Source organism: Sceloporus occidentalis, unplaced genomic scaffold (genome assembly GCF_023333645.1).
Source record: "Sceloporus occidentalis isolate IW3139 unplaced genomic scaffold, rSceOcc1.0.p SCAF_20, whole genome shotgun sequence".
NCBI classification, from domain to species: domain Eukaryota; kingdom Metazoa; phylum Chordata; class Lepidosauria; order Squamata; family Phrynosomatidae; genus Sceloporus; species Sceloporus occidentalis.
In genome coordinates, this window is record NW_028317000.1 from 8,864,130 (window position 1) to 8,886,977 (window position 22,848).

The 22,848-nt window shown below is 44.2% G+C and overlaps 2 protein-coding genes across 2 annotated transcripts in view; one reads left to right on the forward strand and one right to left on the reverse strand.

Moving 5' to 3' along the window:
• The window catches only part of DCST2 (DC-STAMP domain containing 2), a 28,277-nt gene extending 23,985 nt beyond the window's left edge, over positions 1-4,292 (reverse strand). Inside the window, exons 1-3 of the mRNA XM_089483605.1 lie at positions 4,261-4,292; positions 2,317-2,657; positions 1,188-1,358 (exon numbers count right to left, since the gene is read on the reverse strand). Of these exons, the coding sequence (XP_089339731.1) occupies positions 1,188-1,358; positions 2,317-2,657; positions 4,261-4,292 (544 nt within the window). The remainder of the gene's footprint in view (positions 1-1,187; positions 1,359-2,316; positions 2,658-4,260) is intronic.
• DCST1 (DC-STAMP domain containing 1) overlaps positions 1-22,848 on the forward strand; it is a 44,075-nt gene that overhangs the window by 10,744 nt on the left and 10,483 nt on the right. The window contains exons 4-15 of the mRNA XM_089483225.1: positions 4,277-4,354; positions 5,450-5,575; positions 7,950-8,024; positions 9,253-9,381; positions 11,327-11,466; positions 11,772-11,949; positions 13,629-13,772; positions 15,032-15,153; positions 17,120-17,280; positions 18,674-18,773; positions 19,478-19,573; positions 20,585-20,711. Coding sequence (XP_089339351.1) covers positions 4,291-4,354; positions 5,450-5,575; positions 7,950-8,024; positions 9,253-9,381; positions 11,327-11,466; positions 11,772-11,949; positions 13,629-13,772; positions 15,032-15,153; positions 17,120-17,280; positions 18,674-18,773; positions 19,478-19,573; positions 20,585-20,711 — 1,462 coding nt within the window. The 5' untranslated portion in view covers positions 4,277-4,290. The remainder of the gene's footprint in view (positions 1-4,276; positions 4,355-5,449; positions 5,576-7,949; positions 8,025-9,252; positions 9,382-11,326; positions 11,467-11,771; positions 11,950-13,628; positions 13,773-15,031; positions 15,154-17,119; positions 17,281-18,673; positions 18,774-19,477; positions 19,574-20,584; positions 20,712-22,848) is intronic.

Genomic DNA, 22,848 nt, shown 5'->3' on the forward strand with positions numbered 1-22,848 from the left:
AATACGTAATGTGGATACTCTGGAAGCCTGTCTTTGTCATTTGCACTGAGAAATACAGAGGTTTTATGAACAATTTCCTGATTACTTCTTTGGTTTCCTGGTTGTTAAGCTTTGAGACAGGTCTCATTTTTCATATTTGTGGCACTAATTTCTCAGTGCTGGCAGGCCTGCCATCCAGGAGAAAGGCCACAAGAAAAGAAACGAAGGCATGTTCAAAGTACACTTGTCCCTCCATATTCGCTGGGGTTAGGGGCACAAGACCCCCGTGAATATGGAAAAACCGCAAATAACAAAAACACCTTGTTTTTACCTGAGAGGACACCTCTCTAGGAATCTCTACGTCCTCCAGGGCAATTCTTTGGTCGACATTCGACAAACACTGACCATAGAACTGCCCTGGAGGAGCTACAAATACCTAGTAGATTAGTCTCTCTAGGGCCCTTATCACACAAGCAAAATTTGAAGTTATCCCAGGGTCAGTGTGAAGACAACATGAAGGCAATACAGGAGCAATCATGGGGTTTCAAGTTTGTTTATCACACAGCACCAAACGCAATCAGGAGCCATCTTAAACACAACCGGAGGTTATCCCAGGGTCATTCCAGAGTTATGTAAATCCTCTTTTCCCCCTGAAACCCCATGATTACCCCTGTATTGCCTTCACATTGACCCTGGGATACCTTCAAATTTTGCTCGTGTGATAAAGGCCTAGGAATCTCTAGGTTTTTCAGTGCAATGTTTGGTTAAAGTTGACCATAGAGTTGCATTGGAGGACCTAGATATCTCTAGAGAGAACATATTAATCAAATCCATGAATAATCAAATCCGCAAATATCGAAGGACGAGTGTACATTCCAAGCCATGTTGAACAACCTGGCCACCTCTCCCATGTTAAACCATATGCCACCAAGTCTTAAATGCGTATCTAAATTTAAGAATTTCTGGGCCACATTCAAAACTGCTTGACTGCAGAAACAGTCAATGGCTTCCAAATTAACCAAGCCATCTTCAAAGGGCGGGCTTGCCTGTGCATAACCCTAGAAATCTAGGAGGGATCGGAGCTCAGAGAAGTTAATGTTTGGACTACAACTCCCCAAAATCCTGTCGTGGGATTTTGCAAGCTGTTTTCTCCAAAAAGGAACTTTTCCAGGCTGTAGCCTGGGATTCATAGCAAGAAATGAGCTCACTAAGCAAGGGCTCGCGTGCTCTCTGCAGCATCTCCGCCGTCTGGTTGAGCGCAAGTTCAGCACCACAGGACACCGCTTCAGCGCTGCGGGTGAAGTTCCGGATGATGTTGGCAAAAGGACCTTCTATGGCCAAGCCAAAGGCCAGAAACAGCAGCATGGTTTTGCCTTCTCCTGACACAGAGAAAGAGGGAGGCACAAGAATTAGGAACCAGAGTCCTTTAAGAATAGAAGAACAGAAGAGCTGCAATTATTATTATTATTTAGTGAAGTCAAAGGCTTTTATGGCCGGCATCCATAGTTTTTTGTGGGTTTTTTTGGCTATGTGGCCATGTTCTAGAAGAGTTTATTCCTGATGTTTCGCCAGCATCTGTGGCTGACATCTTCAGAGAAATTAATTTTCAATTGTAATTCTTAATTGTATTTATACCCCACTCTTTAGAAATGTGGTTAATGGATTTGAACCTATACATGTGAAGGGCGAAAATGGAAAAATTCTACACCCCTCCTCTAGTCCCCCACTTTTCTCCCCTCATATCTTTTTTTAAAATGGAAAAATAAAACAAAATGGATTATTGCATATTTTCTTTCAGAATGATGAATAAAATGTTGACCATATATATTTTCCTTCATATATTTATTGTTGCTGTTGTTATCCAGGCTCGAGTCGATCTTGACCCATGGCAACCTTGTAGATGAGACATCTACAAGATTCAATGTCATCCATTGCTCTGTCCGGTGCAGCAAGAAGGGCTTGGAGCATGTAGGGGATGTGGGTGCATGGACTGTACCGAGTGACAGCCCGGAAGAGCAGTGACACTCAGCTAGGTGTCACCCCTCTTCTGGGGTGTCACCCGGTGTAGTCTGCACCCCTGACACCCCCTATTGATGTCCCTGTTTCACCCTGAGATTCCTCCCCATCACCCTGAGGACTTCAGAAGGGGGCCAGGCCCTGAGATCCAAGCACTGCAGTCAAAACACAGCAGTTTCTGTTACAGCTGAAATGCCCAGTTCCATTTGGCTCAGCTGCTTCTTTCCCAAATCTTATCTAAGATAGGAAGGCTGGGCTGCTATTGTAAGTGTAACACATAAAAGTTGGCCTTTTGGTTTCGGTTTGGATATTGGCACTTACTTGAGAAAATCTGGGGCAACATGAGCAGAACGGTGACCCTGACTTTGCAGGAGAAAGCCATGCCGAGGGCGAGCCCAAGGGCCAGGGTGATGGTCGACAGCATGCAGTACCAAATGTTGTACCCCTGGACGAAAATGACCAGCGCTCCGTAGGCCCCGGAAATGGTCATGCCCAAGGCAAAGCCACCCACGCTGCGGGCCACTGTGCGTCCCATGGTGTCCTCCACCACTTGTGGGACACTTGGCTTCTTTTGCTTCCGCTTCCGCTTTCTGCCATTTTGGAATGACTCCTTCAAATGCTGGGGAGAGAGCTTGGAAATGAGGCTCATGGTGGCAGTGGCTCTGGGGAGGGAAGAGTAAGAGAACCATAAGACAATGCTCAGAACTCAGGGTGACCAGATGTCCTAACCACAAAGGAGGACAAGGCACCATAAAACGGAGGACATTACAAAATAAAAGCTAAAAACACTAATATAAATTCATTTCATATGGTTTTTGTGGGGTTTTTGGGCTATGTGTCCGTGTTCTGGAAGAGTTTATTCCTGATGTTTCACCAGCATCTGTGGCTGGCATTTTCAGAGAATGCTGGTATGGAAGTTAGTTTTTCCCTTTTCTCATCCTCTCCTACCACAACATTTTAGATCATCTCCTGACTCTTTCTGTCTAACCCCATTTGCATTCTACAGTCAGTCCTCCATATCTACAGATTCTTTATTCGGTCATCCACAGCTTGGAAATATTTTTAAACTAAATATGTTCCAAAAAGCAAAATTGGATTTTGCAGTTTTATGAAAGAGACACCATTTCATATGCCATTGTTTTTAATGGGACTTGAACATCCGTAGATTTTGGTATCCATGGGGGTTTCTGGAAGGAGAAGGAGAACCCGTCACTCTCCAAGGCAGCATTTCCCACTCTTGAGCAGCTCTTATGATCAGGAAGTTCTTCCTAATATTTGGGTGGAATCTCTTTTCCTGTAGCTTGCATCCATTGTTCTGGGTCGTATTCTCTGGAGCAGCAGAAAAGAAGCTTGCTCCATCCTCAACATGACACCTCTTCAAATATTTAAACAGAGCCATCATGTCCCCTTTTAACCTTCTCTTCTCCAGGCTAAACATCCCCAGCTCCCTATGTTCCTCCTCATAGGGTTTTATGGTTTCCATACCCTTCACCATTTTGCTCACCATCCTCTGGACATACTCCAGTTTGTCAATACCCCTCTTGAATTGCGGTGCCCAGAACACCACATTTGAACTAAAACTCCCAGAACCTGGAATTGTTGTCCCCAAAAGTAGTGTTTCTGAAAGGAAAGAATGCAAATGCAACTCCTCTTACCCTTGTTGTAACACTCTTTGCATGCATTTTAGAACGCCATGCAATTTAGAACCTGGATTGTGATGACACAATATTCATAGAAGTGGTCAGCTTCTGTCTCTGGGTTGTACTACTTCAGATCTGCTCCTTACTTAAAAATAAAAACATCACCCTCATGTAGAAATTCAACTTGTAAGGCGAAGCCTAAGTTGGATTGCTCCTTGGCATGCTAGATTGCTATGAGCAGGGAGCTGAGTGCGGACGCACATAAGAGTGTTACATCAAGTGACACATACACACCTGCCACACACGAATGGTCCACTGCCGCTGTGTGATGTCAGCCTTCTAATGAAGGCTGTAATCGTGAAAAGATTAGAGACAAGGTTCTCATCCCACACAAGGAGTGGGTTGAAATTCCTTCTGTGGGTTGCACATCCTCCCACCACTGTGTCTGTTGTCCATGCTGGTGGATGTTGGGAGTTGCAGTCTAATAAAGGAACGTTTCCAAAGTCTGGTAAAGAGTAGTTACTGTCATAAAAGGTGTCTTACCAGCCTTCCCCAACTGGACACCCTCCAGATGTTGAGGACTGCACTGCCATCATCTTCAGCCAACAAGACCATTCTCCTTTACCTCCTTGTTTTTGCAGGTTGATCGGAGGCCATGGGACGCAAGTATCAAAAGCTGAAGAAAGAGACAAGCAGAAAGCAAAAGCCACCCAACACAAGTGAGTTCTCCCCATTTCTTCTCTGGAGCCAACCTTGCAGTGAGTCAAAATCTAGGGAGATGGGGAAAATGGACATTACACAGTGGGCCCTTGCTATCCTCTGAGGTTTGGTTCCAGGACACCCCGCCCCATGGATAATAAAATTGATGGATGCTCAAGTCCCATTAAATACTAGGGCTTGAATATCAATGGATTTTTGTTTTTGTGGGAGGGGCATCTGGAAAGGATCCCCTGCAAAAACAGAGGGGCAACTGTACTTAGAATTCAAGATTCTGGGAGAGTTTGCAAAACAGTCCTTTTTCCAAATTCTGAAACAGAATGACATATATTGTCATCATATATACCATGTTTCCCTGAAAATAATACACTGTCTTATATTTATATGTCCTCAAGAAGACACACTATGGCTTATTTTCAGGGGATGTCTTATTTTTATTAAGTATGGTACAACAATCTACATTTATTCAAATATAGGCCCAATGCAGTTGGGCCAAAAGCAGTGTGGCGGCACCGATTCTAGGGTTCTGGAGCATGCAGCAACCGCATGCTCTGGAACTCTACTTCATGCCGGTGGCGCCATGACTGTGCGGCCCCGCCCACAAGCATGGCTCAGCATCTGCACCTCTGGGCACCGCGCTTGTATCATTGACATGCCACAGTGTGCCAATGGCGCATTGATGACGTCGTCTGCACGTGCCAAGAAGAGCCCTTTTTTCTGGGTTCTTTTTGGTCCAGAGGGGCGCTGCGTGGTTTGGATGCTGCGGCGTCCCTCCAGAGGAAAACTGGGTGCCTCCAGCCCATCCTTTCAGGGCAGACTGGAGAGCCCCATAGTTAAGTCTTCTTCTTCTGGAACATTGTCATAACTCTCCAAACCCAAAATTCCATCCTGAATTTCTTGCGACTCCATTTCCTAGAACCATTGGCCCTAATCTTTCCGCTCCCTTCCATTCCGCACCAGATCAATCACTACGTCTTATTTTTGGGGTATGGCTTATATTGCACAAATGCTTAGAAATCCTGCTACGGCTTATGTTATGGGTATATCTTATTTTGGGGGAAACAGGGTAGTTATTAAACCCTTTTGTCTCTGTGCAGCTCTGAAACATGCCATGAGTGCCTTGTTGCCACATTTCTGCATCACATTCCTGTGGAGCCAACCTGACGAATTTAGACCTGCCAAGTTTTTCTTGGGAGCTGGACTTGGATGTTTATTTGCCGTGGGTAAGCCTGCCTTCTGAGACAAAGAAGGCTTTTGTGTTGTTTGCTGGTGGAGAGCACAGGGAGTGGGAAGAGGTGAATGTATTTGTGATACATCTGGATGTAGGCTAACACTCATGGGTCAGGAAAGAATTTCAAGGCAGAAAAACAGAGCCTCACTAACCATACAGTCTGTGGTGAGTGGAGATTACTCCCAGGTAAATGCATTTTACAAAACGTTGTATAACATGATATAAATCTTTCTAGTCACTAGTTGTAGTCGCTAAAGTAGTCTGTTTGCATTGTGATTCTGCCGCTTCCCCATTACTTTAAAAAAGCCCATTTAGAATTGATAAGAAAAGGTCATACAACTGGAGGAATTCGGTCAAAACTGCCAAAAAATGTTATTACAAAACATTACAATACCATCCAAAATCCGCAGTGTAGTGATACCTTTATTAGCCAAATGCACAAAATACATGTTGCAATGTGAAGTCAAAGGCTTTCATGGTCAGCATCCATATTTTTTGTGGGTTTTTCAGACTATGTGGCCATGTTCTAGATGAGTTTATTCCAGACGTTTCACCACCAGAGAATGAAGATGCCAGCCACAGATGCTGGCAAAACGTCAGAAATAAACTCTTCTAGGAAATGGTCACATAGCCTGAAAAACCTACAAAAAACTATACATACTATAACTTTTCGAAGCTCCAGTCCATCAGGCAAAGATGTTAAAAACCACTGATGCTGTTGTTGTTGTATGCCTTCAAGACATGTCCAACTTATGGTAACCCTAATGGGTTTTCTTGGCAAGTTTCTTCAGACGGGGTTTGCCGTTGCCATCCTTTGATGCCGAGAGGTTGTGACTTGCCCAAGGTCACCCAGTGGGTTTACATGGTCAAGCCAGGATTTGAACCCTGGTCTCCAGAGTTAAAACCATATTGGGGGGGGGGGGGGAATATGACAATGTTAGTCACAAGCGTGCAGTTGGTCGAAATGTTGCTGTTCATAGTTCAGGGACATTCACGCAGACCAGCCTTTCATCCTCCTGGCCGTGTATGTTTTCCAGGGGGAAGAATTAAGCTCCATTAGCAAAAAAGATGTGCTTCTCTGTTGATCCAAGATGTCCCAGTCCTAGAAGGCATTTGTTAACATGCATATGTCCCTAAACACCCCCAGTCTGGTTTGGGTCCAGACTACCTGGAAGACTGTTTCTGCCAATATGAGATGGCAGGAATTTAAAGGTCTTCAGGAGAGGGCTTTCTCTTTGGAGTTTATCATGAAGTGACTGTGCAGCAACGGGATTTAAATCCTGGAAAAAAATCCCACAGATGCAGGATCATTTTCAGATTCATCAGGAGCATTGAGCATTAACATGAAGATAATCCACACAGAAAGTGGATAAAATAAGACGCTTTTTACTTTCGGAAAAATCCCAAAAGTAAAAAGCAGCTGATTTTGTCCACTTTCTATGTGGGTTAATGCAGAATTAATGCTCAGTGCCCCTGATGTCGTGTGAAAACGATCCCACTTTTGCAAGATTTGTCCACTTTCTGTGCGCGTTAATGCATGATGTGTGAAAATGATCCCGCTTTTGTGGGATTTTCCCATTTTTAAATCCCATTTCTGCCTGGGATAAATCCCATGTGATAAACTCCTCAGTCCCCCCACCATCTCCAGCAGATTTGATCAGGACACTGGATAGAGTCTTCTCAGTGGCTGCTCCAAAACTGTGGAATCTGCTCCCACAACTCTCTTTCCACTGCCAAAAAAAATACCTTTCTAGAAGAATTCAAAGTTAGAAAGATCTAGTTCCACAAACTACAAATCCCCAAATCCCATACAATGGAGGCATGGCAATTAAAGTTTTTTGCAATGTAGATTAGATCTTGGACTTCAGGAGACCAAAGTTTGAATGCCCACTCAGCCATGGACCTTGGGCAAATCACACTATTTCAGGTCCAAAGCACATTGCAAATACAATCCCATTTGAGACCACTTTAACTGCCCTGGCCCAGTGCTAGAGAATCTGGGGAGCTGTAGTTTACTGTGGTGCCAGAGCTCTCTGACAGAGAAGGCTCACAGAACTACAGCTTCCAGAATTCCCTAGCACTGAACCAGAGCAGTTAAAGTGGTCTCAAACTGGTCTATTTCTGCGGTGGGTTTTGGACCTCAGTCTCAGATGAAGGCAATGTCGAGCCCCCTCTAAACAAATCTGTCCTAGAAAACCCGATTGTAGGTTAACCTTGCCATGGCTGTCTGACGCAGCAGGCTAAATACCTTGCAAAACCACAAATCTTAGGCTTCCATAGCACTGAACTGTGGCACTTGAAGCAGTGTCAAACTGCTTTAATTCTGCAGTGCAGATTAGACCTGAGGTGCCCATCTTGGTTTTCAGCACTGTCCTACCTCTTGATTTTTCCAATGACCATCACTGAAGACCGCAAGATTGAATTGATGGGAGGCATGGCAGGTGAGTACAGGCTTGGCATGGGACAGAGGGCAGGAAGGAGGTTCAGGAGGAGAGGAGGAGATGTAGAACTGGATATGTTCAGAAAGGTTTTTGAAGTCAAAGCAACACTAAAGTTGTACTTGGATTTGGGCTGAGCTGAGTGGTCGTATGCCTAAGCTCTTCTGAAGGATCTAGAAGTAGCTGGATGACAATTGCCATCCTCCCCAGTCAGCATGCCAGGGATGATGGGAGGCACCTAGAAGGTATCAGATTAGAGAAAAGCTACCCTACTGGTTTTTAAGGAAACCTGTTACCATGTACAAGGTGCTGCTTTTGCTTTCGTTATTTTCTCTCTCTGCACAAAATGTGTTTTAATGATTTGATGTGCTTCAGTTTCATTATTCTTTTATGGAACTTTACTGTGAGCCTTCTCGAGTCCCATTTTTAATGGGGTTTATCACACAGGGACAATTGGAAATGTAAGCGGGGTTTGTAATGCATACACTCCCCTACATAATAATTAATGGGACTATTGCATTTCATAGAGGGGCGGGATAAATTTTATTATTATTATTAAAAATAAATCATCATCATCATTCTCAGATAGATAGCTAGATGATAGGTAGAAATTGTTATTATTAGAATTATTATAAATAGCAATGCTGGGTGGGTGGCCTAATTGACTGGAAGGTTTTAGCAGAAGTTGGAAAGGATACTTTTAGCATTAAAACTCCCCAAACCCTCTAACTACTACAGGCCCTTTGATGCTACACAAGTATTAGCACTGTGACTCCATTGTAACTGCCATGTCTGCTTCCTTTGGAATCCTGGGATTTGTAGTTTGGTGAGGCACCAGAGCTCTCTGGTTGAGAACTTGAAATACTCCTCCCTAAACTGCAAATCCCAGGATGTCATAGGACAGTGATGGTGAACCTTTTACAGACCGAGTGCCCAAACTGCAACCCAGACCCCACTTATTTATTGCAAAGTGCCACGTCCCTCTGGCTTTCTAGTAAGAAACTCTGGCAAACTCTGTGCTAGGGCAATAGCATGTGTGCCCACAGAGAGGGCTCTGAGTGCCACCTCTGGCACGCGTGCCATAGGTTCTCCATCACTGCCATAGGATGTTGTCACGACACTTAAGAGTGGAATCATTGTGCTATATTTGTGCAGTGTGGCAGGACCCCATGGCTCTGGTTCTGACCGTCACAAGTGTTAATGCATGGTGTTTCCCTTCTCCCTTTTCTAGGCGTAGCTGCCTTGGGCTGGGGTATCTCCCCACACTTCCGTTGTGCCACCCTCTTGGTTGTTCCCAAGTTCCTGGGGAAAGAAGGACGGATTTACATTCTTACCTATGTGCTGACGGCTATCTATGATGGTAAAAGAGATGCCTAGCTTTACGATTAACTATCCTGGCTATTTGTTTTCGCTGCTCTGACCCTGTGACATTTCCCTCTCCCATTTTGCAAACTGGGCTTAAAACCATTGTGAATATATCCTGCTAGTTTGGTGTTGATGTGAAAAATCTGCTACTCCAGCAGCAGGGAATTTCAGGTATTGGGGATGAATCTGGTTTTTGTGGTGTCCCAATCCAGCTCTCTTGGATTATTCATAGGGCCACAGCCTCTTCCCCTTGACACTATTATTTTGTGGTTTTCAAGCTTTAATAAATCCCTTTCCACATTCTAAAAATGATCTCTATCTGATCTTGGAAGCAGGTTACGCTTCATCATACGCTCCAAATGATCCTGATTTGGCAAGGTTTATTCAGATGGTGAAATAATCCCGGGAAAATTTGGGTTGAATCTTTGTGATTCACCTGCATTTCAAATGCATTTGATTAAGTTTTTTGGGGGGACAGCCAAAAGAACCACTTAACCTGGAATAACTGATCTTGGGTTTTTTTCCTGAGTGTTCTTAAAAGATTTGCATTTTTGGCCATGTGAATAACCAACGAGAATAGATCTGGGATGAATCGGGATAAAACTCTGCATGCTTTGAACATGCTTCAAATACATCCCCATCATCAACTCCATCTTTATTTCAATGCTGACACATGTGAACAACAGATGCAAAGATGCACAGAGATGCATTTCTGATTTAAAAAAATAGTGTGAACAACAAAATTGGAATGTGTTAATGAGATTGTTCAGATAGTCTTGCTAAAAACAACATCGGAATAGGGTCTTAGTTAATGGTCTATTGTCCCACTTTTTCAGCTGCTTTTAAAATGTCCCAGTTTGTCTCTCTTCCCCCCGCTTTCGCCTTTTGTTCTCATTTTAATTAAATTGCTGCAAACTGAATTTAAAGAGCAAAAGGATTTGTATTCAATTAATTCAGCAGGGGGAAAGGAGAGGAAGGGAGAAGAGAGGGAGAAGCTTGCCCTTCCCAGTAGGCCCAGGCAAAAACAAACTGCTGCAGCCTCTGCTAATTTGTATCTTCTTCCTCATTAAGAACTTTTGTCATCTTGATCATGTTCTAAGGCTGCTGTCTTGTCTGAAAGGGCCAAAAGGCCCTGTTCCCTGCCATCCCTGATTCTGGCATCATTTTGTTTACTATGGCCCCATACAGACAGGCCAAAATAAAGCTGCTTTGGGTCACTTTGGAGGTATGCTGTTTAAATGATGCATGTGTCCTAAGAGTCCGGAAGCCGCGTCAAACCCACGATCCAGACCTAAGGACTGGAGCACAGCTTTAGCGCGGCTTCTGGACTCTTAGGACGCATGCATCATTTAAACAGCATACCTTCAAAGTGATCTGAAGTAGCTTTATTTTGGCCTGTCTGTATGGGGTCTTAGTGTGCATTCACACTGTAGAAATAATGCAGTTTGATACCACTTTAACTGCCATGGCTCCATCCTACAGAATCCTGGGATTGGCTGTTTTGTGAGGTATCAGCACTCCTTGGCTAAAGACCTTGTAAAACTACAAATCCCAGGATTCCATAGGATGGAGTAACATCACCAGTGGTGTCAAACCGCATTATTTCTGCAGTGTAAACGCCCCCTTATTTAACACATCCAAATCCTAACTGACTCTAACTAACTTGCAGAATGTTTTAAAACATCCCATTCAAAACATCAGTCACCCTCAAACATCTCTCCCAACAGATCCTTTATTACATCTGCTCTGCATCCCACACATAACCATATTTTACCTTAGTTTCTCTTCTGAATACAACATTTCACACACACCCCAAGATCCGTAAGATGGCAGGTTGCAGCTCAGAAACTACCTGTTGCATATTTGGATTGGTGCGTGTAATGAGCTTGAATCCTTCTCTCCTGATTACTTTCTAATTCCCCATCTGCCGCCATCTCCAGGCCCTGTGGCAAACATCCGGCACAACCTAGCTGAAGTGGTGAGCTCCATCAGCTGCACTGTGGAGATGCAGATTGATAATGCCAAGCGCGCATGGAAGGTCTCAACAGCCCCGCTGCGCAAGATCCTCAAGGACATGGTGGTGAGAAGAAGTAGTTTATAGAGGAGCCAAGCTGGGATGCTAGTCCTCAGCATGGGGAGATCCTCAAAGGGGGAGGAAATTCCATATGGGTCTTGAGTCTGCAGGAGGGAAAAGGCGTAAGCATAGAGGGAAGGTTTCACATAATGGAACAATTTACAGCACCAAACTGGGTCTACTTCATGTGGAGATACTGTATATGCTCATGTATAAGTCTAGAAATTTAGGTCAACATTTGACCCAAAAAGTTTTTAACACTACAGAACTGAGTAAAGTTTTGGCTTGGCTGCTTTCTCTTTCTGCCACAGAGGAGTGGGAAGACCCTGAAATCTGAAACCCAAGAAGTTTCCAGTGCCTTCTCAAAGCTGAATGACCAAGTGGCCAGCCAGGCAGGTTACGACATGCGCTCTGTGAGGGATGTGCTGCGGAAAGCCAACCCATCCACACAGGAGGTGTACGAGGCAAAGACACGGATGCGCTGCACTTGTGAGCATGCAAATGGGGGAAGGAGTGTGCATAGGTGCGCAGTGTACCCTGCTAACTATGACTTGCTAGGACAGTCTGTCTCTGGTTGGTATCACATAGGCTACATCTGCACTGCAGAAATAATCTGGTTTGACACCACTTTAACTGCCATGGCTCTATGGTAGTTTGTCATGCCACAACAAACTACCCTGGTGGCGCAGTGGTTAAATGCCTGTACTGCAGCCATTCACTCGAAACCACAAGGTTGCGAGTTCAAGACCAGCAAAAGGGCCCAAGCTCGACTCAGGCTTGCATCCTTCCGAGGAGGGAGCTAAAATGAGTACCCAGACTGTTGGGGGCATATTAGCTTACTTGCTAATTAGCTTACTTGCTGTTCACCGCTATGGAATAGCGGTATATAAATAAAACAAATTATTAATTATTATTATTCCCAGAATTTCATAGCATGGAACCATGGCAGTTAAAGTGATGTCTGGATTATTTTTGCCGTGCAGATGCAGCCATAGTGTCATAGAGCTGGAAAGACGATGAATGCAAGATCTCTAGCGAAAGCGCACCCAGCAGGTAGCTGCCCTGCCTCTTTTGAAAGGCATCCAGAGAAGGAGACCCTTGTCACCTCTCCAGGGAATTAGTTCCTTTGCCGAATCACTCTCACTGTGAAGAAGTTCCTTCTAATGTTCAACCGAAATCTATTCTCCTGTAAGTTAAAACCATTACATCCAGTCCTACCTTTTGGGGCGGCAGCAAACAAACCTGCCCCCTCTTCTCCCTGACAGCCCTTGTGGTATTTAGAGTGCAGTCATGGCACATTTATTGTGTGTTCTCCACAGATCCCCTCCATTGTGTTTTCCCATTAATCTGCACATTTTTCAACTGGGTTATAGTTTGCAATTAAATTGGCATTTAAATTAAGTAGAGCAGTGTGGCAAAGTAGTTTGAATATTGGATTATATGGCTCTGGAATTGGATTATGGCTCTGGAACCTATTATTCAACCCTAACTGCTATGGCTGCCTCCTATGGAATTCTGGAGTTTGTAGTTTAGTGAAGCCCAAGAGCCCTCTGGATGAGAATTCAAAATTCCTCACACTAAACTGCAAATCCCAGAATGCCACAGGAGGCAGCCATAGCAGTGAAAGCGGAATAATAGTGCTATAACAGTGTGCAACAATATTGCACTATAATAGTGCGATATCGATGTGTCTGTGTGCGAACACACATGTATGCATGCACATGCACATTGTGTGTATGTTATGCACACAAAATCAACATTGTTTCCCTAGGAAATGTTAGCCATGTGGTCATTGTGGTGACTGCTTGAAAAAAATACATGCATTTATTTATTTATTTTGATTAAAATATATCTGAGGAATAGAATTAATAGAAAAGCAAATGAGCATGTTTGGCTACATAAATTATGTAGCCATAAATTATGTAGCCAAACATATGAAACAAATTTCATTATGGGAAGTGTCAGGCTGCACACTGAATGGCACACTGATTTTAATGTGCATCCATGGTGATAAAAAAAAACATCCCTGCTTTCCTGGTTGACCAGAAAAGCCACCCTTTTCTCATACTCTCTGGCATTTCATAGATTAAAAATAGTGAGGCTTAAGGAACCTGACATGGATCATGAAAACTAAGTCAGAACTTTTCTCTTTTTCCACCTCCTCCTAGCCATAATTGACCAAGCAATCAAACGTTGCCAGACATGGTTTGATACCAAATACCGGTCCTGCCTGCGTACCATTGCTGTGCCTTTGGTCAGCCACCTGCTCTGCATCCCCATGAAGTTCAGCTTCCTCTGCCAGTTTGTCAAGAGTAAGTTTGAGCCGAGATGGTTGCATGAGGCTGGCCCTACATCTGCCATCAGTCCAGTGTGATGATGGCTGGAGGCTGCCAGAATAGCTGGACAGTGAATCCAGGGGTTTGACAGTTTTGTAAGAGCTATCCAGGATGCTGAATAGTATTGAGGGAATGGGTTTCAGTACCTTGGATTACTCCTTTGCCCAAATCTGGACTGGATTCACTGCAACATTGACATGGATACCCCCAGGAGATACTAACTGCATGTTCAAAACTGTTTGACAACTCCCTTTTCTCCAGGGTGGTTGAGAAGTCTCATATTATCATAGCAGATCACATTAACCCAGGAATCTCACCAGAAAAAAAAGACCATATAGAGAGCTCTGTTGAATCCAAAGGCTAGAGACCTCTCTATCCCAGCATCTTGTTTTCCAAAATTATGGCTTGGCGGGAAGTTGACAAGAAGGGCATGAGCACATAAGCACCCTTGTTTTTGCCAGGTTTTAGAGGTAGAGTGCTTCCAAAGAGTCAGGTTCTATATTAATAATGATTCATATTAAGTGACAAGAACAGACGGATCCAAGTCTTCTCCAGTCCCCCGTTCTCTTCCCATAGATTTCCCAGTGGGAAGTTCATAAGCAGGACAAGCTACAACCCAAAATATATTCCCTTGACCTTCAAACATTACCATTACAGAATGAAACTGAGTCTAGAAGCCTTTGTTCTGAAGACTTAGTGTTCTGTGTGCAGGGCTGTTTGAGATGTAACAGTGATGGTGAACCTTTTAGAGACCGAGTGCCCAAACTGCAACCCGAGAGCCACTTATTTATTGCAAGGTGCTGCGTCCCTCTGGCATTCTAATAACGAACTCTGGAGAACTCTGTGCTGGGGCTCTGTGCCATCTCTGGCACGCGTGCCATAGGTTCGCCATCACTGAGGTGTAGTACACGTTTCATGCACGTCAGCACCTGCCACCTGAAAAATGGTAGCATCCTGCCCTAGTGAGCCAGTGTGGAGTAGTGGTTTGAGTCTTGGACTATGCCTATGGAGACCAGGGTGCAGTTCTACACTTGGCCATTAAATCCACTGAGTGATCTTGGGCAAGTCACACTCTCTCTGTGAACAATGGCAAGTCTCCTCTGAAGAAACCTTGCCAAGAAAACCCAATGATAGGTTAACCTTAGAGTCACCATAAGATTTAAGGGGACACAACAACAATATGCCCCAGGAGGGCCAGGGTTTTCTCACGCACATCCAATCTTCCTCCTCTGCAGTCATGTATACTTGGTGCCGTGACAGGATCCCTGTGGAAGGAAACTTTGGGCAGACCTATGACCGGGTCAGCGGCTCTGTGGACAACTTAAACCAGGACTTCACAGCCACCTTAGCGATCCAGGTGCGAGCATGTGCGTGACAAATAACCTTTGGACTACAGTTCCCAGTATCCCTCAGCCAGCATGGACACAGACCAGGCAGGATGAGAATTGTAGGGACCGTAGTCCCCTTCCTATCACGGAAAGGACAGAACTCGGAAGTGTTAGTGCTGCCGCCAATGCATAAAGACTAATTTTAAAATTAATTTAATTTTAAATAGTTTTTTGGGAGTTTTTCGGGATATATGGCCATGTTCTGGAAGAGTTTATTCCTGACGTTTCGCCAGCATCTGTGGCTGGCATCTTCAGAGCATGTTTATTTGCTATAACAGGAGCCTCTGCCACAGATGCTGGTGAAACATCAGGAATAAACTCTTCTAGAACATGGTCACATATCTTTAAAACCCCACAAAAAACTATGGATGCCGGCCATGAAAGCCTTCGACTTAATTTTAAATCTTTGTGGAATGGGAGGGAGGGATGATTGATTTGTTAACTGATGAGTTCCTAATTTGATTTCAGGGACCATGTAACTCCCCTATTGAAACGACTTCACTGGTGATCAGTCTGTTTCTAGTCACAATTAGAATTGCTGGTTGTGATCTATAAAGCCCTATATTTCATGAGTCCAGATGGTCTGAAAGACTCTGGAGTTTATCAGACAAGGGAAATTGGAAGTATAAACCAATGGCAATCCGAACGCAATCATGGGGTTTAACGTTATTGCGTGATAGACTACCACACGCAATTTCGGGCAATGGCAAGCTATTTTTGGGCAATGGGAAGCCAGTTCGAACACAATTCGAATTCACATAAATTTGTGGAACTAGAGAATTCACATGAATGTGTTCTGGCCCCACTTTCTTTTCATTTGAAACTAAGAGAAATTCCTCCCGTCTCATAAACTCTTGTATATCCCAGTATGAACCTGCCCGAGTTTTAAGATCCTTGAGCTTTCTCTCAGGCCCATCACCACCACAGGCATGTTTATTGAGGACATAAGAAAGAGCCTTTTCCATTGCTACTTCTAGGCTATGTAACTCCTTTCCACAGGAATCTAGTCTGACTTCCTCTCGGTTGAATTCAAAGATATAGCCGTGTTAGTCTGTAGAATCAGTATGTAGAGAGAACTTGTAGCAGCTTTTGAGACTAACCGAAAAAAAGAAGTTGGCAGTATGAGCTTTTGTAGACTTCGGTCTACTTTCTCAGATGCTTTTGAAAGCTCCTGCTGCCAACTTCTTTCTTTCAGTTAGTCAACAGTGCTACAAGACAAAGATCTCTCATACTTCCTCTTGGTTGTCTTTCTGCTGTCAGGCAATGACTGGCCTTGGAGCATTAACTTTCTGTTTCAGGTGGTCTTTTAACTGGGGTGTGTTGCATTTATATTTGTACTTTTATCATGGTTGTTACATAAGAATGACCTTTTCAAAACTGTCTTAAATTGATTATTTTAATGCGACTGCTTCTTTAATTTTGAAAAACTTTTTTGTATTATCCATTATATCTGGATTTTGTTTTTGCTCGGATTTTATGAACTGTGTTGTATCCCAAGCAGGGAGAAAGGCAAGGTATAAATGACATTTAAAAAGAAGAAATAGTTAAATTAAAAAAAAAAAACTTAACATGACTAAAAATGATCAGTAACTAATTAAAGTAATGAGAATTAAGGATTACAGGGGAGAGTTACATAGTCATTGGTATTTTTAATGTGCCCTTTTGTGTGCTTTTAATTGTACTGTTTTAATTTGTAAGCCACTTTGTGTCCCAATTTTTTCACCTTTTTTTGGAAGTGGATTAGCAGTGATGATGATGATGATGATGATATTGATGGTGGTGGTGATGATGAGCTATTTCAAAGCTCCATCCAAGTTTGCTTAAGAAGCATTTCAAGTGCCCATAGCAACTCTTGGTCATTTGCTGGATGAAGGGAACCCATGCGATGCCCCCCTATTCCCCTTCCCCTTCCTCTCTGCTTCTCATCCCCTCCAGGAAGAACAGCAGTCTATGCTGATTGGTGCCAACCTCACTGCCCACAAATACCTGGTGGATGATGTCAATGAAGAGCTGGCCCAGCACAGCAAGGGCGTTGGCACAGCCATATCCATCTTTCGCGTCCTACTCTCCTGCACTTTTATACTCATCTTTGCTTCGTGAGTGAGTTGGTCCTGGGGCACAGGGGAAGGGGTGCCATCTCCAGGGCTTCCACAGAGTGGGAGCATAGCTTCCTAAACCCATGGAGAGCTTGAAAGGAACTGTCATAGAATTACAGAATCCTAGAGTTGGAAGAGACCCCAAGGGCCATCCAGTCCAACCCCATTCTGCCATGCAGGAACTCTCAATCAAAGCGTCCCAGACCGATGGCCATCAAGCCTCTGTTTAAAGAGGTGTCTTGGGGGCTGAATCCTATTTTCTGCTATCCAGCATGCTGAACCCCACACTATTGCTTTGGTTTGGATTTCCTGCATGGCAGGGGGTTGGACTGGATGGCCCTAGTGGTCTCTTCCAACTCTACGATTCTATGATTCTATGATTCTATTTTGCTTTATCTGGAATATTACCTAGAATATTGTGTCCAGGTCTCAGCACCACAGTTCAAGAGGGATATTGACAAGCTGGATGGTGTCCAGATCGGAGTGAGCAAAATGGGGAAAGGTCTGGAAACCAGACCTTATGGGGAGTGACTTAGAGAGCTGGATATGTTTAATCTGGAGAAGAAGTAAAGAGGTCACACAATAGCCATGTTTAAGTATTTTAATGGGTGTCATACTGAGGATGGAGCAAGCTTCTTTCCTGCTTCTCCAGAGGTCAGGACACAGGGCAATGGATTCAAACTACAGGACAAGAGGTTCCACCTCAACATTAGTAAAAATGCCAGATGGAAAGGAATGTTTGACAGTGGAAGATGCTGCCTTGGAAGTCTCTTTCTTTTCATGTTGTGGGACTGCCTGGCTGCTGGATGATGGCATCCAGGGAGAGGCAAAGTCCAAAAGACAATTACCTGTTATACAATATTTACTGATTCACGGTGGAGATGACTCTGCTATGGCCCTATTCGTTTAAATATCATTTGCATGATAGAGCCATTGCGGTACACAATGGAGATGGCACAGAAGTTGTATTCATTGAGACATGCAGAGGGAGAAGTGGGAGACCCTAAGCCCATGATAAGCAGAAACTTCAGTCTCAGAACCTTGTTCAGATGTGGACTACCAAGTCTTCTTTCCAGACACTGAAGACTAGCTGCTTGCTGCTTTGCTTTTAAGGTAGCTAGGCATTGGTTAGGAATGAGGGTTTTGTGGAGTTACATGCAGTCTATGGAGTTCTATGGAGCTTTGGTTGAAATGACCTGGTTGAAATGACACCCACCTCTTCACCATCATTGTCCATGTCATTCTCCCCCCATTCTTCCTCTTCTCTTCTCTTCTCTTCTCTTCTCTTCTCTTCTCTTCTCTTCTCTTCTCTTCTCTTCTCTTCTCTCCTCTCCTCTCCTCTCCTCTCCTCTCCTCTCCTCTCCTCTCCTCTCCTCTCCTCTTCTCTTCTCAGGGCTTTCTCCTATACAAACAGTTACAACCAAGACATCCGCTTTGACAATCTGTATATATCCCGGTATTTCCGGCAGATAGATGCCCGGCGTCGGAAGCAGGTAGGAGCAGCCTGCAATGGCAGGGTGGCTGAGGGTGTGTATATGTGGAACACAGCCAAGGATCAGAGGGTGTTGACAGGATATGTGCTCATGGCCCACACATTGTGCACTTCTGGGTTAGGTGAAGAATTTATTCAGAAGGCTCTTCTATTCTTACCCATAGTATATTGATCTGTCTCTTTCTTCTTCTTTTTTTAATTTTGAGGTCTCCCCTCTACATCCCAAAGGGATTGGGAATTGGAGCACATGGAGATCTCTGCTTGTCCCACCTCTGTCACTATAGTGGTATCTGCGGTGGAAGCAGCTCAGACAATCAAAAGAGGGTTATCTGAGCTGCTGCCATGAAAAACACTACTGTGCCTGAATAACCAAAGGGATGGAACAGATGCACAGGAAAAAGTGGCTCGAAACTACATTTTTCTGGAAGTGGTTTGAAACCCCATTGTCCACACCGGCTGTGCCCAAGGCAGCTCAAATGCGCATGATCCGACTGTATGGCGTGGCGTCAAGCCACAGCACTTGATTCTTTTTGTCGCCTCCCCACCATGCATGCGCACTGTTACACATAAGCACACCACTGGCAACTGCCTGCTGCCTAGATGCCATCCCACTGGTTGGCCACCCCTTTGATCGGCCACATTGTCACACTTGTGGTCTGCCTAACCTTTTCTTTGCCCTCTCTTTCCTCTTTGGTGATCTTTCAGAACAAACGCACGCTTCTGCCCTTGCGGCGCGCTGAGCAAAGTGGCGTCATCGATCCCCTCTATCTCTCTTTCCAGTCGGCCGAGACCAAGGCTATGGTAATTGGCTGGGGTTTGGGGGCAAAGACCTGCTGGCAGCAATGGAGGAATGTGGAGGAGATTAACTGGGATTTTGGCTGTGCCTTTTGCCACTGTGTTACACAGGCAGTGCAAAGGTGCACAGACAAAAAAATCCCCACTCTGCATGGAAGTTGCCCTGTTTAACTTCCAAATCTAATGTACTCTTCCCAGGAATGAGCAAAGAGAGGCTTCTGAGATGGGAGCAGGGAGAGCTCTGTGGCCTGTTTGTCCCCATCCCTTGATACTCAGAAGTACACAGCCTCTGTTCATAGAGGTTTGGTCAAATTGGGATAAGTCCAGCCACCCCCGAAAAAATTAGGGATGGGAAAAAAATTGTAATTATTCATTCCCAGTTTGAAAAATGGGTTTCCCAACAGTCCTGAAACTGGGCAGAATTTTTGCAGTCTTCTCCTGTTATTCAGTTTCTTGAACTATTGCAAAAGAGTTATTTTGTGGAGAAAAACACACGGGTGGAAAAATGCAGAAGATGGGTTTTCTGTGTGGAAAGCAGGGCGGTGGTGGTAAAACAAACAAACAAACAGAACTAGGTTGTCAATGAGGATATGCTAACCATGCAACTAAAGGAAGGTAGAGTCCCCAAAAGTAGTATTTCCAAGTTCTGCATTTACCAGTCACCATAACAGAATGCATGTAAAGTATCTCAGTTTTAAAACACCGATTAACCCAGATAAATTGGTACAAAAATGAAACATATGCAGCTTTAAAATCACCTCCACAAAATCGCTCCGAAAAGAGTGTTTCCGACGCTTAAGCCTGGGGAGGTCATTCTAGAAGTAGGATGCCACAGCTGGGAAGGCCCCCTTGTTGAATCTGTAAAAGCTACAGTCATATCACCATTTGATTATATCTTTAAAGACACCGCAATATTTCCAGTCTCTTTTTCCTCATCTTGCTGACGTTTCCATTTTCCATGCCGTTTTTGACATCAGCAACCCTGTGTCCCTTCCACCCCTCCACCTTTCTTTCCAGATGAGTGAGTTACTGGGCTGCATGCCAGCTTTGGTTTTCCTGCTGATCGCTGGTGCCCTCGACTTTCTCCTCTACACCATCTTCAGCACCATCCGTCACCATTCCTTTGTAGAGTACTCTTTCCGCAGTAAGTTCTGTGGTCCCCGCCCAACATGATGTGTCCCCAGCCCTTCCTCTTGCCCTGCCCTGGAACAAAGGTGTCCTTTACCCGCCCACCCCCTGCTTTAAACCTCAGCCAGAAATGAGGAAGACGTTAAACAGGTGTGGGCTTTCTTTGTTGGTGTAGGTATTTATTTAAATTGCAGCTGTGGTTTGCCTGGTTAGAATCTTAACATGGAGTGCAGGAAAAGATGGCACAGTCTTCAATGGATTAGATAAGGCCTGCACAACATACGGCCCGGGGGCCACATACAGCCCGCCAAAGGATTTGTTGTGTGCCTTCAAGTCACCTCCGATTTAGGGCAGCCTTAAGGCGAACCTATGACTTCCCTTTGACTTGGAAACTCTTTTTCTATTAAAGCAGGCTAAGGGGCTCAACAGACCGCCCCAAAGGGTGGGCTGGAGCTACCCGTTTTAGCCTCCTGCGGAGGCTGCAGCAAGCAAATGGTGTGGCCTCTGGCAGGACTAAAAAGGACCCGCTGAAAGCAGGGTTTTAGTTTGCGCAGTGGGCACCATGAGTGCACCAATGGCGCACTTGTGCACAGCGATGATGCATGTGTGGCGCGGCAATGTTTAGACACTGCACCACGCTTGCATCATCATGGCAGCTCCCATGTGGATGGGGTCCAGCCATGATGGTGCTACCAGCGCGCAGTAGGCCTCAGACCGCCGCTTTCCGGCAGTCTGTACTGAGCCTAAGATATCATTTGCCTTCTTTGCTGCCTCACCACCACATTGCTGGCTCATGTTCAATCATCAACCATCCCAGGATCCTTTTCACACGTAGTATTGCTGATACAAGTATCCCCATCCTAGACCTGTGCATTTGGATTTTGTGCCCTAATGTAGAATTTGTCAAGAATTTTTTAAATGTTTTAATAATTTTAATACTTCAATTCTTGTTTAATACCTCTTGTTGCTGTGTGCCTTCAAGTTGTTTATGACTTCTAGCGACCCTAAGGCGAACCTATCGTGGGGTTTTCTTGGCAAGTTTCTTCAGAGGGATTTTGTCGGTGCCATCCTCTGAGGCTGAGAGAGTGTGATTTGCCCAAGGTCACCCAATGAGTTTCATGGCTCAGCAGGGATTTGAACCCTGGTCTCCAGAGTCATAGTCCAACACTGAAATCACGACTACACCATGCAGGCTCATTAGACTATGAGTAGGGAACCAATTTGTTTCCTGGCACAATTCAAAGTCATGGCCATAAACTACAGCTTGAGTCTCTCTTATCCAAAATGTTTGGGATCAGAAATGTTGGATTTTGGAGTTTTTTGGATTTTGGAATAGCTGCATATTCCTACATAGTGGAGATGGGACATAACTCTAAACACAAAAATCATTTACTGTATATACTCAGCTATAGGTTGACCTCATGTATAAGTCGAGGACAGGTTTGGGGGCCAAGATTGTAGATTTTGATATGACCTGTGGATAAGTTGAAGGTAAAACCTAGGGACATGTAACAAAAGATCTAAATGATGAAGCAAAGGAAAGCAATGCCAAAGAACTTACAAAATTCCAGCAGGCATAACTGTTTATACGCACACTAAGGCTGGATGGAGGAGAGAATAGAAGGGAATCAGTGCTCCCAGGACAGATTATGCTCTTGCCTTAGTTTCAGGGCATTGTTCCCCCTTTTTATAATAGTTAAGTTACAGGACTTACATTGACCCATGTATAAGTTGATCCAGGTTTTGGGGGTCAATTTTTTGACTAACGTTTCAAGACTTATACATGAATATATACAGTATGTTTCATATATACCTTTGACACATAGCCTGTAGGTAATCTTAAATACTTTTTAATTATTATTTTTGCCATAGATTTTAAATGATTCAATATTGTGAATAGTTTTATTTAAAATTGACTTTTGTATGTCAAGTCCCAGGTTTGGGGGAAAATGTAAATATAATGATAATGATAATCTTGGATCTTGGGGCTGAATCTGGGTCCAGATATAGCCCTTTTGGAGTTCCCCATCTGTATCACACTAACATCTGGAGGTTTCCCAGTTTTTATTCCACCTCATTCTTAATGGCTGAAATCCCTCAGAGTGTAGTGGAGTCTCCCTCCTTGGAGGTCTTTAAACAGAGGCTGGATGGCC